The sequence below is a fragment of the Ursus maritimus genome, unplaced genomic scaffold (assembly GCF_017311325.1).
Source record: "Ursus maritimus isolate PB19 unplaced genomic scaffold, ASM1731132v1 scaffold_1, whole genome shotgun sequence".
Lineage (NCBI taxonomy): Eukaryota > Metazoa > Chordata > Mammalia > Carnivora > Ursidae > Ursus > Ursus maritimus.
Window position 1 is genome coordinate 1,039,298 of NW_024423343.1, and position 22,668 is coordinate 1,061,965.

At 56.3% G+C, this 22,668-nt stretch overlaps 1 protein-coding gene across 1 annotated transcript in view; it reads left to right on the forward strand.

Annotated features, from left to right (window-relative positions):
- The window catches only part of PASK (PAS domain containing serine/threonine kinase), a 34,079-nt gene continuing 11,411 nt past the window's right edge, over positions 1-22,668 (forward strand). Inside the window, exons 1-12 of the mRNA XM_008690270.2 lie at positions 1-125; positions 5,126-5,297; positions 7,043-7,275; positions 7,857-8,027; positions 8,763-8,903; positions 9,428-9,562; positions 11,423-11,683; positions 13,737-13,905; positions 15,691-15,847; positions 18,963-20,629; positions 21,495-21,676; positions 22,071-22,238. Coding sequence (XP_008688492.1) covers positions 5,159-5,297; positions 7,043-7,275; positions 7,857-8,027; positions 8,763-8,903; positions 9,428-9,562; positions 11,423-11,683; positions 13,737-13,905; positions 15,691-15,847; positions 18,963-20,629; positions 21,495-21,676; positions 22,071-22,238 — 3,423 coding nt within the window. The 5' untranslated portion in view covers positions 1-125; positions 5,126-5,158. The remainder of the gene's footprint in view (positions 126-5,125; positions 5,298-7,042; positions 7,276-7,856; positions 8,028-8,762; positions 8,904-9,427; positions 9,563-11,422; positions 11,684-13,736; positions 13,906-15,690; positions 15,848-18,962; positions 20,630-21,494; positions 21,677-22,070; positions 22,239-22,668) is intronic.

Sequence of the window (22,668 nt, forward strand, 5' to 3'; positions counted from 1 at the left end):
TTTTCTTGTTGACGAATGTTCAAGTTTTTTTCTTTTCTTCCTTTTTTCTTTTGCCGTTGTGAGCCATGCTGCCCCGAACATTCTTGAGTGTGACTTGCTGCATATGTGCAAGGATTCTATAGAATGTAAGTCTAAGAGTGGGAGGTACTGTCCCAGTAGGTTGATGTGTGACTTGAATTGTTTTCTGCAGAGATTATATGAATTTGTTAGAGTTCCCATTAATCCACCTCTCTGTCAATATTTGATATTATTAGAATTGTTACATTTTGCTGGTTTAGTAGGTGTAAGATTGTCATGATCATGCTAATGAAGCTAAGCCTCTTGGTGTAGGATTAGTGTCCACCAGCACTTCCTCCTTGTGAAATTCTTTTTTCCATTTTTCCATGGAGCTTTGTGTCTTTTTTTTTTTTTTAATTTTAAATTACTGGCCTTTTAAACTATCATAGACATTAATTTCCTGGCTATATATGTGTCAAATATCTTCTTCCAACTTGGGGTTTATATCATTCTGTTTGTGGTGTTTTTGGCGAACAGGCCTTCTCAACTTTAATGTTAAATTTATCAGTCTTATGTTGTAGTTAGAGCTTTTTGTGTCTTGTTGAGGAAAACCTTCCTTGCCCAAAGTCTCACCGAAGGTCTTTCTAATTTTCTTCTAAAAGTTCAGTGTTTTGACTTTCACAAGTTCAGACATGGCTTTTCGCATGTGGTGTGTTGATCGCTCTGCTGTCACTGTTTCTTGGCTGGACAGTTGCCTCGGCTTCCCTGCGTGCGGCTGGCTGTGTTTCTCCAGTGCTGGGCGCTGTTCCCGCAGCCAGGCGTCCAGCGTCTGTACCCTTGTGGTCCGGGGCTGGCCGCTGTCTGTTCTTTTGATCAGTTTGGTCATTCCTGCCTGGACACCGTGGCTTCCAGTCGGGTTTCCCATCTGGTAGGCTGAGTTGCCCCCTCAGGGCCCTGGATCTGCGGATTTGTTGCTCACTCTTAACCTCTTCAAATGTTTCTTCCTCTACACTCTCTCTCCAGTTAGCTGTTCAGGTCTCCCCGTCTTTATCTCTTAACTTCTCTCTTTTATTTCTGTGTTCTTGTTTCCCTCCTTTGCATTCTGGGTTGTTTATTCACATAGCTCTACCGAGCCTCTAATTTTCTTTTCAGCCGTGACTACCTGCTTGTCTTATTCATTGACATTAAAAATTAACTTCATTGAGATAATTTACAGACAGTAAAACGTGCTGATGGTAAGTACACAGCTCAGGGACTGTTGAGATGTTTACACAGCCGCAGGATCGCGAGCGCAGTTGAGCCGGAGAGCGTTCCCATCGCCCTCCAAAGCCCCTTTGTGCTCTTTCTGAGTCAGCCCCCGCCCTCCCCACCGCTGGCCTGGTCTGCGCCCACTCCGCTTCCTGCCCCTCGAGATCAGGCCTGGCTTCGCGCGGGCTTCACGCTGCCAGAACCCTGCAGGCAGCGTTCTCTGGCACAGCTCCACAGCTCTGAGACCCATCCGAGCCATCGCTGTCTCCTGTGCATTCGCTCTGTTGCTGAGTAGGGTTCTTTTGTGCGGATATGCTTTGATCTGCTTATCTGTTCTCCCGTGGAGGGACATTTGGATTGTTTCCAGTTGGGGGCTGTTCTGAATAAAGTTGTTGTCAACATTTCTGCAGCAGCGCATGTGGTCGTGTGCTCTCCTCCATCCCGGGCAGACACTTTGTGCAAGTACCGCGTCCTGGGCCAATTGGCTGACTGCTTTCCAGCGTGGGCGTGTGCACATTGTGTCTTCCCACCAATACTCACGAGTGTTCCAGCCGCTTCCCATCCTGACCGCCACTCTGTGTTTGCACACTTTGGTTATTAATTTTAGCCACCCTCGTGCTCGTATGTGACGCTCGTGACGGTTTAACTTGCATTTCGCACATTACTAATGGTGGTGAACGTTTTTCTCATGTGCTGCTTTGTGATTTGTACACCTTCTTTGGTGAAACCTTTACCCTCAGCTCCCTTTAAAAAAATCTCTGGTTGTTAGTCTTCTTATGAATCCTAAGGGTTTTCTATGTATATGATCCTGTTGTCTGTGAATCGAGACAGCTTTATGCCATTCTTTCTGGTATATGTGCCTTTTATTTCTTTTTGTTGCCTTTGCGTACTGGCTGTGCCCCCCAAGACAGTGCTGAAGAGCAGAGCCTAGGTGGGCTTCCTCGCTCTGCTCCTGACCTTGGACGGCAAGCATCGCTGGCTGTAGGCTCTTGAGCAGGTGGGGGATGGTCTCACTTCCTAATTGTTGAGTGTTTTTTCCCATGAAGGGGTATTGGATTTTGTCCAGTGCCTTTTTGATGTCAATTGATATGATTGTGTGGTTTTTCCTCCTTTTTTTTTTCTTCTTTAGCCTGTTGATGTGGTGAATTACGTTGACTAATTTCCAGATGTTAAACCAGCCTTTTATTGCTGTGATAAACTGCACTTGGTTGTAGTGAATTCTCCTTTTTACATATTGCCTTGCTGGGTTTGCTAACATCTTGTTGAGGATTTTTGCATCTCTGTTCAAGAGAGTTACTAGTCTGTGGTTTCCTTTTCTAGCAATGTTTTTGTCTGGTATTGGTATCAGGGTGATGCTGGCCTCAAACACTGGGCTGGATGTGCTCTGCCAGTTTTTAATTTCCGGGGGAGTTTGTGTAGTACTGATGTTAGTTCCTTCTTAAACATTTGATAGAATTCACCAGTGAAGCCATCTGGGCCTGCAGATGTTTGAGGGAAAGTTTAAATTACAAATTCATTTTTTTTAATGCTGAAATTAAAAAAAACTTAATTTCTAAAAAGCTGGTTTGATTCTTTCAATATGTAGTCGTTTCTGAGAAACTCTTGTTCTCACTTTTGTGACCCCCATCTTTTGTATTTTAAACGTATACACAGGCATTTCTAGTATCTGATGTTCTCATGTGTCTGAGTCTGTTTGATTTTTCTGTAGACTCTCACTGACGGGGGCTTGTTTCCTTGTCTGTGTCCTTGGGAGGGAGCATATTTGGTTGCTCGTGCTCTTAGAAACTTGTACTTGGGATGCTTTGCTTCTGGGAAGATTGCTTTTGCCCGGGCCCAGGCTGCTGAGCTGGGGCCACACGTCCCCTCCTCAGGGCCCCTGGCTTCTCTGAGGGGGCCCCCCCCCCGGCTCACGCGAGTGACTCGCTCACAGGTCCAGCTCCAGCTCCCGTGCATGTTTATCCTCTCACTTTCAGGTAGCTCAGAGATGCCACAGACCGATATCCTTGACGAGCTCTAGCTGCTCTGAAATGCGGGCACCGCTCAGTAGTTATCCAGACCATTGTATTCTCGATCTAATTTTTTTTCTAGAACTTTTATCTTTCATTTTTAAATTCACCTGGAACTAATTTTTGTACACGGCAAGTCACAGGGATGCTACCTTAACCCGGTCTAATTCCACTCTTTTTAAAACTGGCAGCTCACAACTATTCAGCATTTATGGTTTGCAGCCCCAGCTTCGGTCCTTGGGTCCTCACGAGAGCACTGTGAGGTGTGCGTTATCGGTACTCACGTCTTGCATGGAAGGGGCTGACGGTGGGGGGCCGGGAGGCTGTCCCGGCCTCGCTGTGCCGGGGGCACTGTCCATTCTGCATTGATCGCCACTTCTGCCACGCTCCTTAACAGACGTCGGTCTGTTCTGAAGCGGACTGTGTCCTGTTGTCCTCTCTGTTCCTCTGCTGTACATACAGCCAGTATGCAGGACCTGTGGTCTCCATTTGTGTAGCTCTTTGGCGTGTTTTTTTTTTTTTTTGAAGATTATTTATTTATTTATTTGACAGAGAGAGAGACAGCCAGCGAGAGAGGGAACACAAGCAGGGGGAGTGGGAGAGGAAGAAGCAGGCTCCCAGCGGAGGAGCCCGATGTGGGGCTCGATCCCAGGACTCTGGGATCGTGCCCTGGGCTGAAGGCAGACGCTTAACTACTGAGCCATCCAGGTGCCCCTGGCATGTTTTGATGTTAAGATCCTTCCACGCTGGTGACAGTGGGGCCTTCAGTTTTCTGTCTGTCTTGGGGACCCCTGCCCACCACGCTCAGGAGCTGGCAGCTGAGGCGAGCATTGGCCAGGCCCTAGCAGCTGAGGGGCCTGGGGCGTGAGCGTACTAGAGACCCACGCTGTTATCACCATATGCAGACTTATAAATTGGGCTCACAGACTGTTAACTATGAAAGTCACTGCCCTCCTGTGCTGGTGGTGAATCTTCATGATGACCTAAAGCCAGGATAGAACTAGCCGGCTGGGCCTCCTTAGAGTTCCTTGCTGCGATGTGGCGTGGAAAGGCCAGCCCCCCCCCCCTTTCTTTCCATAGCAGGTCCGCCTGTGTGGGCACCCCGCCTGCATACTGAAGCTTGGTCTTCTTGTAAAGGAAGCTCCTCGGCCAGTCTTCAGGCCTGCGTGTACCCATGAGGGGGCCCTGATGGGGGAAGAGGCCTGTGTGGGTCTTGGAAGTGGGTTCCACATGCTCAGAAGGTGATTGTGGAGAGGGCGCCCGGGCTCGGGGTGGGCACGTTGCCCGGGCCCCTTGGACTCTTCACTTCATCCAGGCCCCTGGCCTGGGCCTCCAGCGCTGTCTGGAGGAAACTGTGACGGACACATGAGATTTTTCTGTATTTTCTTCCATACCACTGCTTGCCAAATCTGCAAGTACTTAGAAATACACAGCTAAATACACAAATCCCTGGTACCAGGCCCACCTCCGGACTCTGTGCTTTGGCTTTGTTTTGCTAGTTTGTCAGCGGCCCCAGGGAAGGTTCTGGGTGTGACTGGTCAGAACCACTGGATTCAGAGAAGGCTGGAGGTGGCTTTGGGAGCCCTTTCAGTTCGTGTGGAGCTGCCGCCTTCACGGCCCCTCGTGCCCTGTTCTGTTCTTTCCCTCTGCTTCCTTCTTTCTCCCCATCTCTTCCTCTGCATTTCTCCGAAAGAGCTTCTTTCAGCAGGGCTCCGGTCACTGGCCATGCATTGGAGGTCCTGGCCCACGTGGCAGCGTGGTGCGTGGGAGCCTTCTGGGGCCGAGCCGCACTCAGCCTGGCAAAGGACTAGTTGGTTAAACCGCTCTCCTGTTGTTGTGTTGACGATGCTGATCGGGTTCACTTTGTTTTCTAGTTGACGGTTGCTCCCCTGGCCAGCTGGCTCCTGATGGAGGACGGAGGCTTCCCCGAGAGCCCGGCTGCGCGGACCGCCTCCGAGCCCAGCGAGTCCGTGTCCTCGGCCCACAGACACCTGAGCAGAAGGAATGGGCTTTCCAAGCTCTGCCAGAGCAGGATGGGCCTCTCCGGTAACCCCTCTCCCGGGCACTGTGGGTGTCCATGTTGAGAATGAAGATGATGGTCACTGTAGGCTCTGCTCTTGCGGACGAGGTGCTGGGTGTGTGCTGGTGCGATGCTGGTGGCCCCTCCGGGCTGCATTGGTGCTGTTGTGTTTCTTGGGCCTGACACTCTCCTTGCTTCAGAGTGTGTGCGAGCACGGGCCTGGGCCGGGCTGCCGTGCAAGTGAGGTACAGTTCTGCTGATTTAGTTCAGTAACTATTTACTGACTGTTGCAGGCTCATGCTTTCCTCCTGGATGCAGATGAGTTATGTGGGCTTGAGGGCAGCCAGCTTCCCAGTGCTGGAGACAGTGCCCAGGCTGGGCGAGAGGTCGAGGCACCTGCTGCCCACTCACTCACTTGTTTCTCCAAGTCAGTTGGTGCCTCCAGAGCTCAGAGGGGCTCGTTGTCTGAGGGGATACTTGAAGAGACAGCAGGTGCAGGCCTGCAGCTGGGTGGACCTAGAGCGTGGAGAAGTCAGACAATGGGAAGGTCTGGAGCTGGAGGAAAGGGGCGGCTGGGGAAGGGAGGAGGAGGGAACAGTCCCACAAAGGAAGAGGAGGGTTGGAGCTCAGCTCACACACCAGCCTGCGAGCACAGGGTGGGAGTGTTTAGAGGGAAACAGATGCCGGGTCCTCCTGGTGAAGGCCAGAGATTCTGTGGGGAGGGCTGGGCAGGTCTGTGAGGTAGGCAGCTGCCCTCAGGAGCATGGGCTTCCTGGTCTCTGCGTGGGGAGCAGGGGCAGAGCCAGGGTCACAGTGCCTGTCCCATGGTGTAAGGAGGTCAAGCTGAGTTTGGAGCAGTTGGGGAAGAGGAGGGCCAAGAAGGCGACCATGCGGTTTCCAGGCCCAGAGAACGGTCCAGGATGGGCCCGTGAACTGAGAAGGGGAAAGGAGGGAAGAGTTGTTTCTGTCTGGATTTTGAGCTGCTAGAAGGATGCAGTTGCTGTTTACTGAGATGCGACAGGAGAGAGGCCGGGCAGGAGTGTGAGGGTGGGGCCGGCAGCACTTTCCCATGTGGAGTGTATCTGAAGCCAGCAAGGACTGGGTGGGTTGGAGCGGAGGGGCGAGCCTGGGCCCAGGCTTCTGCAGTGGTGAGAGGTCAGGAAGGTGGAGGGGAGCGGGAGCCCTGCCAGGGGCAGGTGGTTTACGAGGCAGGGAGGAACCCCTGGGCCCAGCGCTGCTGAGGGCTGGGGGAGGGTGAGCGCTGAGAAATGGTCATGGGGTTGAGCATCTCGGGGGCCACTGGACATGTTGCCGAGAGCAGGTTTTCTGGAGTGGTGGTGAGTGAACCTGGCCTGCGAATGAGGGAACGGAGGGAGGGGCCGAGACAGCAGAATTTGGAGACTTTCCAGGAACAAGTGCAGGGGGTTAGCTGGAGGGGCCGTGGGTCTGTAAGGACAGACACAGGAGAGCACCCCTTGTGGGGGGTGGTGGGGAGGGACCTCAGAGAGTGTTTACACAGAAATGCTGAGCTTGGGTCATTGAGTTTCCGTAGGACGTGGATCTGTGGCTGGATAGCACCTGGGGGGTGTTTAGTTGGACGCGGGGCTGTTCAGATGGACATTGGAGTGTGAAGGTTGAACCCTGCAGGGTAATGTGACCCTTGGATCCTTTTGCAGGAGTTGAAGGCAGGGGCTGTGTGCTTTGGTGTGTTTGAGAAGCTCACTCTTGGTAGCCTTGTGAGGTCTAAAGCTCCTCTTCCTTTTCTTTCCAGAAGACAGATGGAACTCCTACTGCCTGTCGTCCCTGGCTGCCCAGAATATTTGTACCAGCAAACGGCACTGCCTGGTGGCACCGGAGCAGACGGAACTGGCTGGGTCCCTGGGCAGCATGTCCTGCTGCTCCCTGCTGCGGGGCTTGTCCTCGGGGTGGTCTACACCCCTGCTGCCGACCCCTGTGTGCAACCCGAACAAGGCTGTGTTCACCGTGGATGCCAGGACCACAGAGGTATTGGCTTTGGTTTGTGACCCTGCTGTGAGTGTGCCTTTAACCTGTAACCTCAAACAGAGGGATTTATGTGTGGTAAGTGCATTTAGAGAAACATCTGGCTCCCCCTACGTAGTAGCAAGAGAGACCTGAATATGAATCAATCAAAACAAATTGAATCCTCTCGTCAAGGTGGAGAGTCAAGGACAGGGATGATCCACGTGAGTCCCTTGTACTCGCTAAGGTGATGGCTCCACGACGCGGAGAACGGGTACTCACAGTCTGAGGTGACCGTGTGAGCATCATGGGCACCTACATACAAATAAGTGAGATCGCCAGGTGGGCAGGGAGTGTGGTGCCAGTGCCCACCTCTTCCACGTGGTCCTGATGGCATGGTGTGCCCATCCTGGCGGGTGAAGGAAACGCGGGTTCAGTTGTGGTGCTGGTGTGTCTTGTTTCCCCGTGGGTAAGACCGGGAGGAGCCAAGGGCGTCGCAGCTGTGAGCCCACCAGCTGCAGGACGCTGGCAGAGGATGGGTCTCTAGGTTAGTGTTAGAGGTGCTGCTGGTGATGCTCGTGTCCTCTCCTCTCTGCGACCCCCAGATCCTGGTTGCCAACGACAAGGCTTGCCAGCTCCTGGGGCACAGCAGCCATGACCTGATCGGCCAGAAGCTCACGCAGTTCTTCCTGAAGCCCGATTCCGACGTGGTGAAGGCCCTCAGCGAAGAGCACGTGGAGGCTGACGGCCGTGCCGCTGTCGTGTTCGGCACAGTGGTGAGTGTGTCTTCCCTGGGCTGTGCCTCTGGGGGCCACCGCAAACACGGCCGGTCACTGGTCACCATGGTCGCCGTCCTCCCTCATTGCTGGTGTGGGGAGCAGCTGGGGTGGCGGGCAGAGCGTCATAGGAGCAGAAGGGGGGGCCTCAGGCCTGGCATGAGGGGCAGTCCCACCTGACGAGGGAGGAAGCTCGGTTGGCGGTTTGCAAACTGGCAGGATGCTGCGGGGAGTGCGATGATCTTACTGTCTGCACCCCTGACTCTCCAGTTCTGTTTGTTTGGTGTTCGCTGGCGGGGCTGCCAGGCCTGCAAATGTCTCCCCGGGGCTTTGGTCCTCCCTGTATGATGGGTCAGCTGGGATGTTGACAGGTTAAACTGCATGTGAGATGCTAAGCCCTCAGCCCAGGCCCTGAAGGATGTTAGATGTGGTCCACTGCTCTGTCCTGGGGACTGTCCACGGGGCTGACGATTGTGCAGAAGAAAACGGACTATTCAGCACGTATTGGTGTCTGTTTCCTGATGAAATGACACAGGTGGCCCTCCTCCTGCTCTCTTGCGATGAAGCCGATGAGAAAAGCCTCTCTTCTGAGAGTGTCCACTCAGGGACTAAGGTTCTGTGTTGGAAGCTGTGCGTGTGCTTGGGCTCAGATGTGAGGCAGGGGAGCAGAAGTCACAGGCACCCCCGGGCCTGGGGTCTGGGGAGGGCCGGGGGAAAGGCTGTGCGTTTCCGCAGGTGGACGTCGTGAGCCGCAGTGGGGAGAAGATCCCGGTTTCCGTGTGGATGAAGAAGGTGAAGCAGGACCACAGCCTGTGCTGTGTGGTCGTGCTGGAGCCTGTGGAGCGCGTGTCGGCCTGGGTCGCTTTCCAGAGCGATGTGAGTGTGCCATCTGCATCCCAGCCGTGTGCAGCTTACTATGTGTGTGCCGCCTCTCCCGGCCTCAGCCCCCACTGTGGCCTGCTGTGTGCCCCTGGGGTTCATGGAAGGTCGGCCCCCGCGGCGCCCCTCATCTGTGTGTGCCCTTGGGCCTCGGTCTCCTTGTCTGTAGAATGGGGATGTACTTGGGACCGCTCCTGCGATTGTCTCAGCCTGTCAGTGAGGTGGCACGTGCAGAGCCGTCCGAATGGTGGCCGGCACGCAGCGCTCGAACGTGAGCTGTGCCTGGGCTGGCTGTGCCGGGCTTCTGCAGAATGCGTCCGGAGGTCAACAATTTGGGTGCTTCCAGCAGCAGGAGAATGAGGACCTGAGGAATGTTCTTGCCCCCCCACCTTGCTCTTCTGCCATAGGAACGCTGCTAATGGTCTTGCTTTCAACCTGAGGCTTGGCGTTCAGTGATGTTTGAAGCTGAAATGCCAGAAATTTTAAACGTGGTGCTTAAAAATGCTGGTTTTTCCTCCAAGGGCACCATAACATCCTGTGACAGCCTGTTTGCTCTCCTGCACGGGTACGCGTCTGGGGAGGAGGTGCTCGGGCAGCACATCACAGACCTGATCCCGTCCATGCAGCTCCCTCCCCCTGGCCAGCCTGTCCCACAGGTAGGATCCTGCGAACCCCTGACCGCCACACCTTGCAGCTGTACCTGGGGCCATGTGGCCACTGGAGTCTGTTTACTCCATGGAATTCTTAGACCAGGAGCCATGGCCTGGGGTGCAGGCTGGTAATTCTGACAGCAAGAGTGTCCTGCGTGTGTGCACAGTGGCACCGGGTCCCCTGACTGCTCTCTGGGCTCCGAGGCCTTAACCGAGGGTCAGAGTCTGTGCGGCCCTCCAACTGGCTACCTGTCCCCTTGGTCCTCCCGCTGGAGCCTGGAGTGGGTATTGCCTGCTGGGGTCTCTCTTTACTGAGAGGTCTGGGGGTCTGGAGCAGGGAGAACTGGCTGAGGGCAGGGTGACAGGTAGATGGGGGCGGGGGCGGCAGCTCCAGGGACAGTGGAGGTTTGGGGTCGGTGGGGGGAGGTTCTGTTACTGACTGAATCCTCCCAGTTTCCAGATGCCCCATTTCCTACTAGCATGCGTCCTTCACACAAATGACCCTCATTGCGGTGAAGTCCACTGATGTCACACCCCAGTGATCTGCAGTGTCTGCCTGGACGCTTGATTTTTGCCTAACGTCCCCTCTGCTGCTGCAAGAAATCCGAGATGCTTTGGGCATGTCCGTGGGCACTCCCTGGCTCTCTGGCCGGCCTGAGGTTAAGAGCTGAACCCTGTGAGCTGGTTCGCCGCTATTCTCAAGCTTCCAGCTCAATTGGAGCCCTCACCCCACCCCCAGTCCTTATTGTCTCTGTGTCCTTTTTTCTGTCCCCAAGCTGGTGGGAGCATCCGTGGGCACAGCCACGTTGGGAGCCTGTGTGGCAGCATCTGCTCCTTGCGAACACAGGCAAACCTCAGACCCACCCCAGGCACCCCTCGGAGAGAAGTGTGTGCCAGAAGGCATGTGCGAGTGCGTTCTCAGCAGCACATTTGTGATAGCCTCCAGCGGGGGTCCCCGACACCCCAGCAGCAAGCAGAGACTGGTGCTGCACCCCTTGTTCCTTTTAGGGCCCTCTGGGACCTGGGGCCTGGCCTGCAGCCTTGGTGTGGGGAGCCTGGTGTCTCTGAGTTCTGCCCCTGCTTAGGGTGCAGCACTGGGGGAGTGGAAGCCCCCCTGCTTTCAGGACCATGCCCACAACACGGGCCCCATCAAATCTCCTGTCTCCCAGGGTTGACCCTAAAAGGGGCAGGTGGAGTTGGGTGAGGGGATAGACACACAACCCTGGGCTGGTGGGCCATCTCAAAACCCAAATGGAACACACTCTCAAGGCCTTTGGTTAGGATGTGGCCTTGGTCAAGATTTCCTTGAAACTGGATACATTCCAAGTGTTTAAGGCAGGGAAACAGGGCAAGGATGTGGTTTTGTGGATGATAGAGGTGCTGAGAAGTACAGATGGAGGACAGTCTGCAACAGCAGGAAGCAGCTGGCCCTCAGGTTGGAGGACAGAGGACAGAGTGAGCAGTGGGGGCCATCTGTGGAGGTGGGACCCTGGGGTTCCTGGTGGTCCGAGGCAGAGAGCGGGCGGAAACCTGCCGGCCCTCCCTCCCTGCGGGGTTGGCGCAGACGTGAGTCCAGTCCTTGTGCGTTTCTTGGTTGCCCTGGTATCTGCTGCCCTCAGGCCTTTCTGGAGTGGGGGGCAGCTGCTAGACTGTGGTGCCCTCGCCCCCAGACACAGCTCCTGGTCAGGGCTCTGCTTTCCCTGGGGCAGAGGTGGGGTGCAGGAAGATTGGAGCAGTGTAGGGGGTGAGGTGTTCTGGGCTTGCTCCCCATGATGTGTGGACAGATTCAAGTCTAAAGCTGCAAGGACTCAAAGTTTGGACCACGTGAGATGCTGCTGCCAGCTCCGTGGTTTGTGTTTCTTTCAGAATCTCAAGATTCAGAGGTCTGTCGGGAGAGCCAGAGATGGCACCACCTTCCCTCTGAGCTTAAAACTGAAGTCTGAGTCCAGTAGCGAGATGGTGGAAGACAGCAGCACAGTCCCTGAGTGGGGTTACTCGGCATCCATCTGGGTGTTCTCCACCATCAGTGGCCTCATCACCCTCCTGCCCGACGGGACCATCTATGGCATCAACCACAGCTTTGCGCTGATGCTGTTCGGTTACGGGAAGACGGAGCTCCTGGGCAAGGTGGGCCCTCCCTGGGTGGCCAGCCTGCGCTCCCCTGCAGGGGACTGGTCCATTTTCACAGTGAGGACGTGTGGTTGTCATAGGCCTTGTACGTCCACATCTGCTGGCCTGGCCCACTGGCTTTCCCCGGGACCTGCTGGGCACCGTTCTCCCTAGCGGCTCTCATTTCTCTGGACCCCACGCTGAGCACTCAGTGACCTCCGGGACCATCTCCAGAGCCTTGTCCCCATGTGCTGTCCCAGGAGAGGGAGGGGCTGTCTCCTCGAGCCCTGTCCTGAACGAGGTCTGGTCGAAGTTATTGGACGAGGGTGTATGTCACAGCTGTGCACCCGGAGGTCGGGGCTTGTCCATACCTCCTCTGCCCTGGGCGCCATCCTGGGCGGCCTGTTGTGCGGTCAGGGTCAGAGGAAGGTGTCTCTATAAACGTCTTCCTTGGCTCGAGCTTTCTCTGAGTTTCTTGCACACGGGGTGGAGGTCTCTGCACAGTGAGAGCCAGGCCTGTCAGGGATGCCCACTGCCCCGTTTTCATCTGGCACTGTGCTGAGCCGTGTCTGTTGCTGCAGACCACCAGAAGCTTGGGGCCTCGGACATGATCATTTTGTATTTAGATCACAAACTGGCCGTTTGGGCCGAGCTTAGCAGGATGGCTCATTCTGCTCCATGTAGAATCAGCTGGGGCTGGCATCCTCCCAAGGCGTGTCTGCTCATGTGTCTGGCTGGCTGGGACGGTGGCTGAGGCTGGTGTCACTTGATGGCTGAGCTCCAAGGGCAGGTGAGCATCTCAGGCAGCTGTGGCATGCTCTTCCTCAGATGGTCCCAGAGTCCTCCTGGGTCCTGGGACAGGGACACAGGCCCCCTGCTCAATGGCAGGAGGGTCACAGGGGAAGGAGAGGCTGCTGAGTGGTGCATTGATTATGATGTCCGGTGGTCCCAGTGTCCGTGCGCTTGGCTGGCCTGGAGCCTTGAAGGCTGCAGCCTTTCCCTGAAGACCTTGTTCTCCAGGAGTTCTACAAACGGTGGGAAGGAGTCCCCTCTTGTCATTCTCAGTGGGGCTGACCCCAGACCCAGTGACAGTCAGCCAGAGGTTTAACCTCTTTTGAGGCTCCAAAAATGGGTCCCTCTGTGTCTTCTAATAGAAATGTTAAGGAGCATGGGGCGCCTGGGTGGCTCAGTTGGTTAAGCGACTGCCTTTGGCTCAGGTCATGATCCTGGAGTCCCAGGATCGAGTCCCGCATCGGGCTCCCTGCTCAGCAAGGAGTCTGCTTCTCCCTTTGACCCTTCCCCCCCTCGTGCGCTCTCTCTCCCTCAAATAAATAAAATCTTAAAAAAAAAAAAAAGGAATGTTAAGGAGCAAGTAAGCTAGAATTTAGTTAACTGAAGACAAACTCCGTTTGATTGAAGTTAATGAAAACGCACTTAGTATGATATTTGGACAGGTGATTCCTGCAGGAATATTGAGGGCATTTGGTCCTTTTAGGGAGTGTGTGTGGGGTGGAGGCACCCTGCCTCTGAGGTTAGACTGTTCCGGATTCACACGGCTGTGGGCACCCGTCTGGGAGTAGGCGTTGATGTGGGTTCAGAGAAAGCCTGTGTCCTTGCAGCTTTGAGCCTGGGACCCTAGTGCTGAGGCCATAGCCAGCACAACGAAGGCACCTGCTGGACCCCAGGGGCCAATTTCATGCACCCAAGGTCCTTTTGTCCTTATGCTGGGCTCCTGTCACTCCCTGCGAGCCACGTAAGGTGGAGTTTGCAAATGTGGCTTTCAGGCGTCAGGGCAACATGGGGCAAAGGCCTGACATCTGCTTGGAAGACACAGAGGTGCTGGTGTAACTAGCTTCAGAGTTGTTGATTTTGTCTTTTTCATAAGAAAAGGAGGAAAAAATCATGAATTCCATGTTGGGTGTCAAAGGGGGTTTGTGGTGAAAAGGAATACAACCTGGAGTCTTTCCGAACCTTGTCCAGAGACTTGCTCATGTTGTTTTTATTCTCTCCCCATATTAGATGGGTGGACCGTCCTGTGGTCCAGGTTCTGAAATGTCACTTTGTTTTCTAGAATATCACTTTCCTGATTCCCGGCTTCTACCACTACATGGGCCTTGCGTGTGACAGTTCTTTACCGCTGCCTGACCTGGCTGACTGCTTGGATATTGGCAACCAGAGTGGGCCTGGGAAAACAAGTGTGGGCCTCCAGCAGGGCTGGAACCTGGCCGGCACAGCCACGGGTAAGCCCAGCCCCCACCCGCAGGGGCACAGTTCCATGCCTCCAAGGGAGGTGGGGAGGGCTCAGGACACGGGTGTGCTGGGCGGGTGGAGAACGGAAGCGAGTCGCTGCTGGGCTGCCGTGAGTTGGATGTCCTCTGTCCCTTGTGGACCTTCGTGTTCCCAGGGGATGGGACACATATGTGAGCATAGAGAGGGTCCTGGGGGATTTCTCGTCACCATGTACCGGATCTAGGACAGAAATCGCTTATGGGCAGTCTTTGCATGGTAGACCTGTGTAGCTGTACGTAACCATCAGAGTGACCCCTGAGTTAAGTGGTCCTAGCCATATTTGCTAGTCATGATTAGCCCCTGTACTTTTAATTTAGCCTTTCATGGTGCTTCAAGTCCCCACGACGTGAACATCGTAGGGGACAGTGTGGGCAGATGGCTCCTGCCCTGAAGGGTCCCACTGTGGCTTTGGGGCACCTGGGAGCATAGGACTGCAGACCCCGTGCCTGTGCTCCTGGGAAGGCACTGGGGCCTCCTGGTAGCCCCCTTGGTGCTCACGTTTCCATGGATAAGGAACCAGGAGGAGCTGCTCCCTGGTTCTGCCTCGGGAGCGCTCCCAGCTTGTGGGGCCCCTCTCTGCCAGCGCCCACTCCCTGGGCCGTGCCCTTGCTGCACGCCCAGCCAGGCTGACCGGGTGCGGTCCCCGTGGGAGGGGCCGCAGGAAGTGAAACAGGGCCACTGGGTGCACCAGGCGATTGCCTGTCTCCAGGGTGCTCTCCCGTGGCCCTGTTGGAGGGTGGTGCTGCTGGGATGCCACCGCACGGGGCAGGCTCAGGGCACCCTTGGAACATGTGGCTTACATGCTGTCACTGCAGGATGGATTTTCTGTTTGAATGAACACACACGTGGGTGTAACACAGTCCCCGAGGGGGAAGCGGGGCCATGCGGGGTCTGATCTGTAACTGGGCAGTGCTCAGTTTCCTGGGTTCTGTGGGAGATTTGTTCGGCACCGGGCCCCACACCCGAGGCTGGGAGGGTGGCCATGCTCCATGGGTTGCTTTTGGGGCATTAGAGGTTAGATTGCAACATTTCATTTCGTTTAATTAATTAATTATTTCCCCCAAAATTTTATTTATTAGAGAGAGAGTGCACGTGCACGAGCTGGGGGAGGGGCAGAGAAACAAGCTGACTCTCCGCTGAGGAGAGAGCCGAACATGGGCCCGTTCCAGGACCCCGAGACACACAGGGATGGGCTGGAAGTGTAGGTGACCAGCTCTCAGGAGGAAGAGCAGAGCAGGGGGAGGATGTGGGAGGGCCTGGGAGGGCCCCTTGGGAAGGTGACTTTTAGTGAAGCACCAGGGCAGGCAGGAGTGGCATTCCAGGGATAGGGAGGAGTTCCAGGTGTGACAGGGAGACCAGAGGGCTCTGCTCCAGAGGCCCCTGGGGAGAGCAGCAGGAGCCAGGTCCAGGCCCGTGGGAGTCACGGCAGGGACTGTGGTTTTTACCTGGAGCTCATGGCAGACGAAGGGACTGCTCCAGCTCTGGTGTTGGTGGGATGCTGCTGGCCGAGGGCAGGGCCCAGGACACGGCAGCAGGGGGACCAGGGGCCACCGGCCCGACAGCTCACTGCAGGGTGGTGAGAGGCAGTTGGTCTGGAACACGCCGTGGACATGGGCTTGCCGGAGTTTCTAAGGTCAGGTCGGGGGGGCCCCCATGGCTCACGAGTCACGGGTAGGAGAGGAGACTTGTTCAGCTTGTGCGCTACGGATGGGAACAGTCTCTTCTGTTGCCGCTAGATCCAAGGGCTAACAGCGCACTTGTTGGAGACCACGTTTTGCCACGAGGGGAGACCCTAGAGCCAGTGGGAAGCCAAGAAGACTTCGCCAGGACACAGGCCCAAGCAGACGCTGGAGGCCACCTCCCTTCTTCCCTCCTGGGTCTGCCCACCCCAGGGTAAGTCCTCTGTGGGAGGCATGGGGTGCTGAAGCTAAAGGCTGGCAGGGGGCAGCGAAGGAGCCCCTAGTGGTGGCGCTCGCAGCTCACAGCTATTGAACGCCACTGGGCGCCGCGTCTCCTACATTCCTTGGCGTGGTGCGCGGCAGCCGCCTGGAGACGGTACCAGTCCGTGGATGAGGAAATGTGTAGGTAGGTTCCCGAAACCGACAGAAGCCTAATGTTCTCATTTTAAAAATCATTTCTATCTGTTCTCTTTGTGTATTTTTGAATCACAAAGCATTCTGTCGAGAGTGGAGCAAGCTCACGTTAGAAAATATGGAAAGTGTAGGTGAGCAGGAATAGAAACTCATTGCTTATCCCTGGTTGGGTATCGTAGCCCGTCGTACGCAGCATTTTGGTGGTTTTCAACTAGTTTTCTTTTTTAAAAATCTCTGATGCCCAGCTCACACTAACCTGCCACCCATGGTCCTTTTTACTCGTGCCCTCGCTGTCCTGGGGTAGGATGGAGGTCAGAGGTACCTGTCCTTGAACTTGACGTAGGCGGTTCCTTATTTCTGGTTCCTTTTGCTCATTGTTTTGTTTGTGAGATTTATCCACATTGTTATGTTTTTCAGTTTCCTTGAAATTATTTAAAAAATATACAATACCTGGATATGTGGTTTTTTTAAGTACAGCAGAGTGATGGTAAAAAGTGAAAGTCCCGAGCCTGGCTCCCTCTGCCCCCGCCAGCCGTGGTGCCCTGCCCGACCGTGTCCCTGCTCCCCTGCCCCCCAAATCGAAGGGTGCATCCTGCACGTCCGTGTGCGCTCGTGGGCAGCTGCTTTTGCTCCTGTAGCACACGTAGGATCACACCGTGCGCGCTGTCCTGAATGTGTGTGCGTCACCTCCTGTCCAGCGTGTGGCTTACGGCTTTACGTGGATGTTTGCCCGCTGACAGGCGTTACGGTGCTTTCCCGCCATTCGCGTAGACTCCCTGGCTTGCTGCTCCTTCCCCATGGCGTGAGCTCTCTGTGCTGCGTGCCCGTCTGCGGAGGAGGGGGGTCCTGCCCCCTGCCCCCAGGGTGCTCACTGCTGCAAGGCGTGGGGCTGGGGGTCCTGGTGGGGGCTCCTGTGTGCTGCGCTCCGTGCCCTGTGGTGTACTTGCTGGGACGAGGTTGTGCAACAGGAAGTCCCACCAGATGAGCGGATTCCCCCTTCCTCTCCGATGGGGAGAGGCTCAAGTTCTCGCACCGGCTCCTGTGTCTGTCAGAGGCCCCGGTGCTGGGGCTCCCCCGTCACGCACGCAGTCGCTCCCGCGTTCATTCACTCCCTCGCTCCTTCATTCACTCCCTCATTCAGTCACACTCGCATGTTCACTCACGGGATCACTCACTCACTCATGTACTCGTTCTTTCGCTTATTCCTTCACTCCCTCCCTCCCTCATTCATTCTTTCAGTCTCATGCTCATTCCCTCACTTGCTCCCTCATTCACTCTCTCACTCACTCACTTACTCATCACTCACTCAGCTGACATCGCAGAAGACTGGAAGGCTCATCTCTGAGACGCGTTCTTTAGCAGCAGGTGAGCTGCCTCAGTAAACCTAGTGAGACCGGGAGGTGGGAAGGCAGGTCAGAAGCAGGACGTAGGGAGTGTCTTGTGTCTAGGGGACTGGGGTAGTGCTGGCTCCTGGTTCTTCCCTGGTTCTCCCACGAGCCTTACTGTTTGTAGCCAGTTGGTAATGAAGCCAAATGGATTGTTAGACTGTAGGTCAGGTGTTGTGACCTTGAGTGAAGCGCCCCTGAGACAAGCTGGTGGGGGTCTCAGGTCCCCATGGCGCCTCTGCTTGGGCAGTTGAGTAGAAGGGAGGAGGTGGGAGGAGAGGACCCTCCCGTGTACTCAAAGTCTTTCCCAGAAGCCTACTTATCGCTTCTTCTCTTTACCGTGGCCAGAATTTAGTGACACTGCGACACCTAGCTGCTGGGGAGATGTGGGAATGGGATGCGGGGGCAGTGTCGCCCTTGGCCTGACCCCACACGCCCACATTGAAGGCATTGTCTTACCCTGCCCTGGGGCCTGACCCCACGTGCCCACCTCTGAGGGGGTGGCTGTACTGCTTAGAAAGGGGAGTGAGAGCTTTCTGCCTCATCTTCCCACCATGCAGAGGACGTGTTGTCCCCTGGGGGCTGGTACAGGGCTGGTCATTTGCTGGCGTGGCGTGGGGTGAATGGATGGAGTTAGAGAGGTATAGTGAGAGACATAGATGATTTTTGCCTGACCTCTACATGCCCTTGTCGCACCCCTCAGTTTCTCCAGAAAACCGCTGCTACCGCTCAGGGCCCAGCTCACAGCTCCGTCCTCTGCATGCATTGAGCCTGCCCGTGTGTCGGGTCCTTCTCCCACGTGCCTCTTCACAAACCTCTGGTCACCAGTACCTCCGCCCCCAGCGAGGCTGGGCACAGCCACTCTCTGTTGGTCTCGGGGCTGGCATCAGGCCTGGGGCTGACCCAGGCAGGAGCTCAGCCACCTCTGTTGTGTGGGGCCACTGCGGCCAGGCCCGCTGCAGGGGAGGGAGTCTCCACCTGGGGGCCTGGGCTCTGCGATTGCCCTTCGGCTCTGAGGTGGCCTCTCCCTCAGTGGCCTCCATGCTAAGCACGCTTGTAGGCTTGTGTCCCAGCTCTTAGGAACCAGTTAGCCCCCACCCCCCATGAGACCTTGCCCTCGTGGCCCCTTCTTCTTCTTGTGCTGGCCTCTTCCCATCGGCTGTGACCTCTGATGGCATTTGTAGCCAGTCACATGTCACCATTGCATGGTGCACAGAACACATGATCTCTTCTTCCGTACTCCCCCAGTCACCTTGTGGGTAGGCCGAGGCCGGCTGCACAGGTGTCAGGGAGACCCACTCACTGTGAAATGAGAATGCTGACCAAAGCCCTGAGCACATGGTCCTGGGTGCTCGGTGCTATCCAGCTGTGCTAGATCATTGCTAAATGACGATTTATCTGTGAATTGGTCATAGTTTATGGTGTTAAATGCTTTGTACTTGTCTCTAATAGAGGGGGATCCATGTGACCTCTCCTTTTGATTCTTCTGTGGCCCATAAGTAACTACATCATCCATGTTATAATTCTCAGGGTAGACAGCATCCCAGAAGGAAGCCCCCCAGCCCAGGAATGGTCATCACCCGAGGACCAGCAAGACATCCCAGAGGGAAGCCCCCCAGCCCAGGAATGGTCATCACCCGAGGACCAGCGAGACATCCCAGAAGGAAGCCCCCCAGCCCAGGAATGGTCATCACCCGAGGACCAACGAGTCATCCCGGAGGGAATCCCCCCAGCCCAGGAATGGTCATCACCTGAGGACCAGCCAGACATCCCAGAGGGAAGCACCCCAGCCCAGGAATGGTCATCATCCGAGGACCAGCGAGACATCCCGGAGGGAAGCCCGCCAGCCCAGGAATGGTCATCACCCGAGGACCAGCCAGACATCCCGGAGGGAAGCCCGCCAGCCCAGGAACGGTCATCACCCGAGGACCAGCCAGACATTCCAGAGGGAAGCCCGCCAGCCCAGGAATGGTCATCACCCGAGGACCAGCCAGACATCCCAGAGGGAAGCCCGCCAGCCCAGCAATGGTCATCACCCGAGGACCAACTGAGTACTCTCTTGGAGAAGGAGGAACCTGCAGCCCCAGAGAGCCTCAGACAGGACCTCGTGGGAGGAAGTGGGTCTGACCCAGTGGACACACGGATGTCTGCTTCCCGTGAAGGATCTGAGGACAGGAGCAGGCACGCTGAAATGTGCGGCCTGTATCAGGAGTGGACAAGCTTGAGTAATGCCCGCAATTCAAACCGTCGGGCTGACTCCATCAAGCCCAAGCCCCATGCCACAGGCCAGCCGGCAGGGGAGGGCCCCCTGATGCCCTGTCCTGGATACGGGGGTGAGCAGAGCACGCAGTCAGGAAGCCCCCCCGGGACAGTGCAGCTCCCGTTCTCGATGCCTACCCTGGATGAGCCGTGGGTGGCGGTGGAGAATGACCGAGAGGAGCTACAGACCTGCTTAATTAAGGAGCAACTGTCCAAGTTGAGCCTCGTGGGACCCCGGGGTGGCTCTTACACCGAGCTGGCCCCAGCGGAACATCCCCAAGGCTCTGCCCCTGTGTCCTTGTGCGACCCGGGAAGCAGAGGCCGGTGCCGCCGTGCGGGCAGCTCCTCAGCCTACTACGCTCTGGCCACAGACCTCCCTGGTGTCCTGGACCCCGTGCAGGCCCAGGAGGCTGATGGGAATTCATTTTCCTGGAACCTCAAGGAACTCTTTTTCAATGAACGGACAGATCGAACTTCTTCCAGCTGTTCCTGCACCGCGTCCGAGCTTGTGGGGACACCGTCTGCTTCGCTGGCCGGCTCTGATGTAGATATGAGTGGTCTGCACGGGCGGAGATCAGATGTTCTAGATGACCGAGAACTGTTGCTCCTGACCGGCACTTACTTTGATCTTGGGGAGGCCCAGCAGTTTCACGAGAGCCGTCTGGGGCCCGATCAAGCAGAGCCCTCCGAGACGGGTCTGGTGGCCTCAGAACACTATGAAGTGAGTGGCGGAGAGAGCCCAGCCTGCGTCCTTCCCACGTCAGGGGCCGGCCCCGTAGATGTGTGCCCATCAGAGGAGCCCAGGCTGAGTTTCCAGGTCACCTCCACGCCTGTGAGAGGGGACAGCCCGGTGACACCTGGGCCCGTCCGCGTGCAGCAGGAGATCCAGGAGGGGACCTACGCCGGCAGCTGCTACCACCGGGACGGAGCGCAGCTGAGTATGTGCCTGGCGACTGTGCCCTGGAGCCCCCTGGGAGGCTGCCGCCAGAGCACGGCGTGGCCGGGTGCAGGGCCTTCCTTGTCCTGGTTTGATGGGGCTGCCACCCCTGCCCCCTCCCCGAATAGTTTTGGCAGGGATGTTAGGGCTCTGTAGTGATAGGTCATCTCTTGAAAATTAGGGTTATAAGTGCCCGTGCCTAGGAAGAGTGCAGCCTGAGGTCCCAGCTGCCCCTGTGTCCCTCCTTGGAGGCCACTGCAAGCACTGTGGTCACCGGGGCAGCCCCTCGTGTGCTGCTGGGGTTCAGGCTGCTGTGCTGTCGGGTGCATTCTGCTCCAGAAGGGGCGTCAGGATCAGGCCCCTTCACTTGCCCCTTGGAGTTGATTATCTTTGTGGTTCTTTTCTCTGTATTTTCTTCACTTCTTACCAGATCCATGTCACGTTAGCCAGTTGTGTCCTTACTACTGATTTCGGGGTGTTGGTTACTGAGGCTTTCCCCCAAACTTTAAAAAGTTATGCAAGTAATATATGTTATCTGTAGAAATACTAGAAAATGCCAACAAAAAGAACAGACCGTCACCTGTAAATGCCCCCAATGGATAACCCCACTTATTTGGCTCATACCTTGGAGGCTGTGCAAACGCACGCCTGTGGGCGTGTGAAAGTGTGCCTTGTACGGGCGTCCATGTTTGTGGTCGTGGTCAAGGCCGCGCGCGTTCCTGGCAGCCGGGGCAGGAACAGAGCGGGGTTGGGGGTGGCGCTGAATGCAGGTTTCCAGGCTTTTCCCCCCATCCGCGTGTGCGCGCTCTGGGGAATGTGCCTCCTCCGCCGTGACGCCATCGTGCTGACCTCACCTCCCGCTCCAGGTGTGCAGTTTGAGGTGAAGCGGGTGGAGCTCCAGGGCTCCGCGACCCTGTTCTGCTGCTGGCTCGTGAAAGACCTGCTGCACAGCCACCAGGACTCGGCCACGCGGACCCGCCTGCTTCTGGCCAGCCTGCCCAGCTCCAGCCACTCCATGCGCGAGCTTTCTGGATCCAGCGTGGGGGAGGTGCGGCTCTGCGCTCAGCTCTTGCCTTGTACCCCACTCGTGGTGTGGGAAGGGGTCCTGCCTGGCCTTTCGCTCTTCCTTTCTGCTTCCTCTGGGATGGGAGGGGGGTCCGTCTGAGGCTTTTTCACCCTGCCTGCTGGTCTTGTGGGTAAGTCTGAAGCCACACGTGGGATTTTAAACCTGAGTCTGCCCCACGAGCAGGGTAGGGTCTCGGTGTGTGTGCCAGTTTGGGCAGACATGGAGAGCACTTCTCAGCCCAGCCCCCAGGGCATGGGAGGAGCGGGGTGCAGTGGTGTGCGGTACGGGACGGGGGACCAATGACATGAGTCTGCTTGCTGTCCCCTTTTTTCCTTTGGTCATGTGTGGCCTCTCAGTCCTTGCATTTCATCCACAGATGCTCAGAAGCAAACCCTGGTTTGAGGAGCCCCCCAAGGCTGTGGAGCTGGAGGGGCTGGCGGCCTGCGAGGGTGCATACTCCCACAAGTACAGCACGCTGAGCCCGCTGGGCAGTGGGGCCTTTGGCTTCGTCTGGACTGCAGTGGACAAGGAAGCCAACAAGGAGGTACTGTGGCTCTCGGGCCGTGTTCAGTAGTTGGGGCCCCACCCAGATGCAGCCGTGGCCTCAGTGCCTTTGCATCTAAACTCCGTGATTGCCGTGACAGAGGAGTCCTCCATGTAGCACAGAGCACACGGTGCAGCCCGCATGGGGGACTGGCCCTGGAGAGCTGTCTGGGCTGGCCGTCCTGCTCGCCACTTCAGGGGCACGCTGGGCTTCACACCATGTCCTTTCACTCAGAGGCTGATGTTGGGGGATGACTGGCAGGTTGAGACCTCGCTGCCCTCCTCCCAAGTCCTGTTGGGATTGTATTTGTAATCGAGCATTTTGTGATTTGAGGGAATCAACGTGGTGACAGTCCTGCTTGTCCCTGCAAATACCGTGACACTATCCAGGTGTCCCCGTGCTGCCTGCTGAGTTCTGGGGGGCCGTGCAC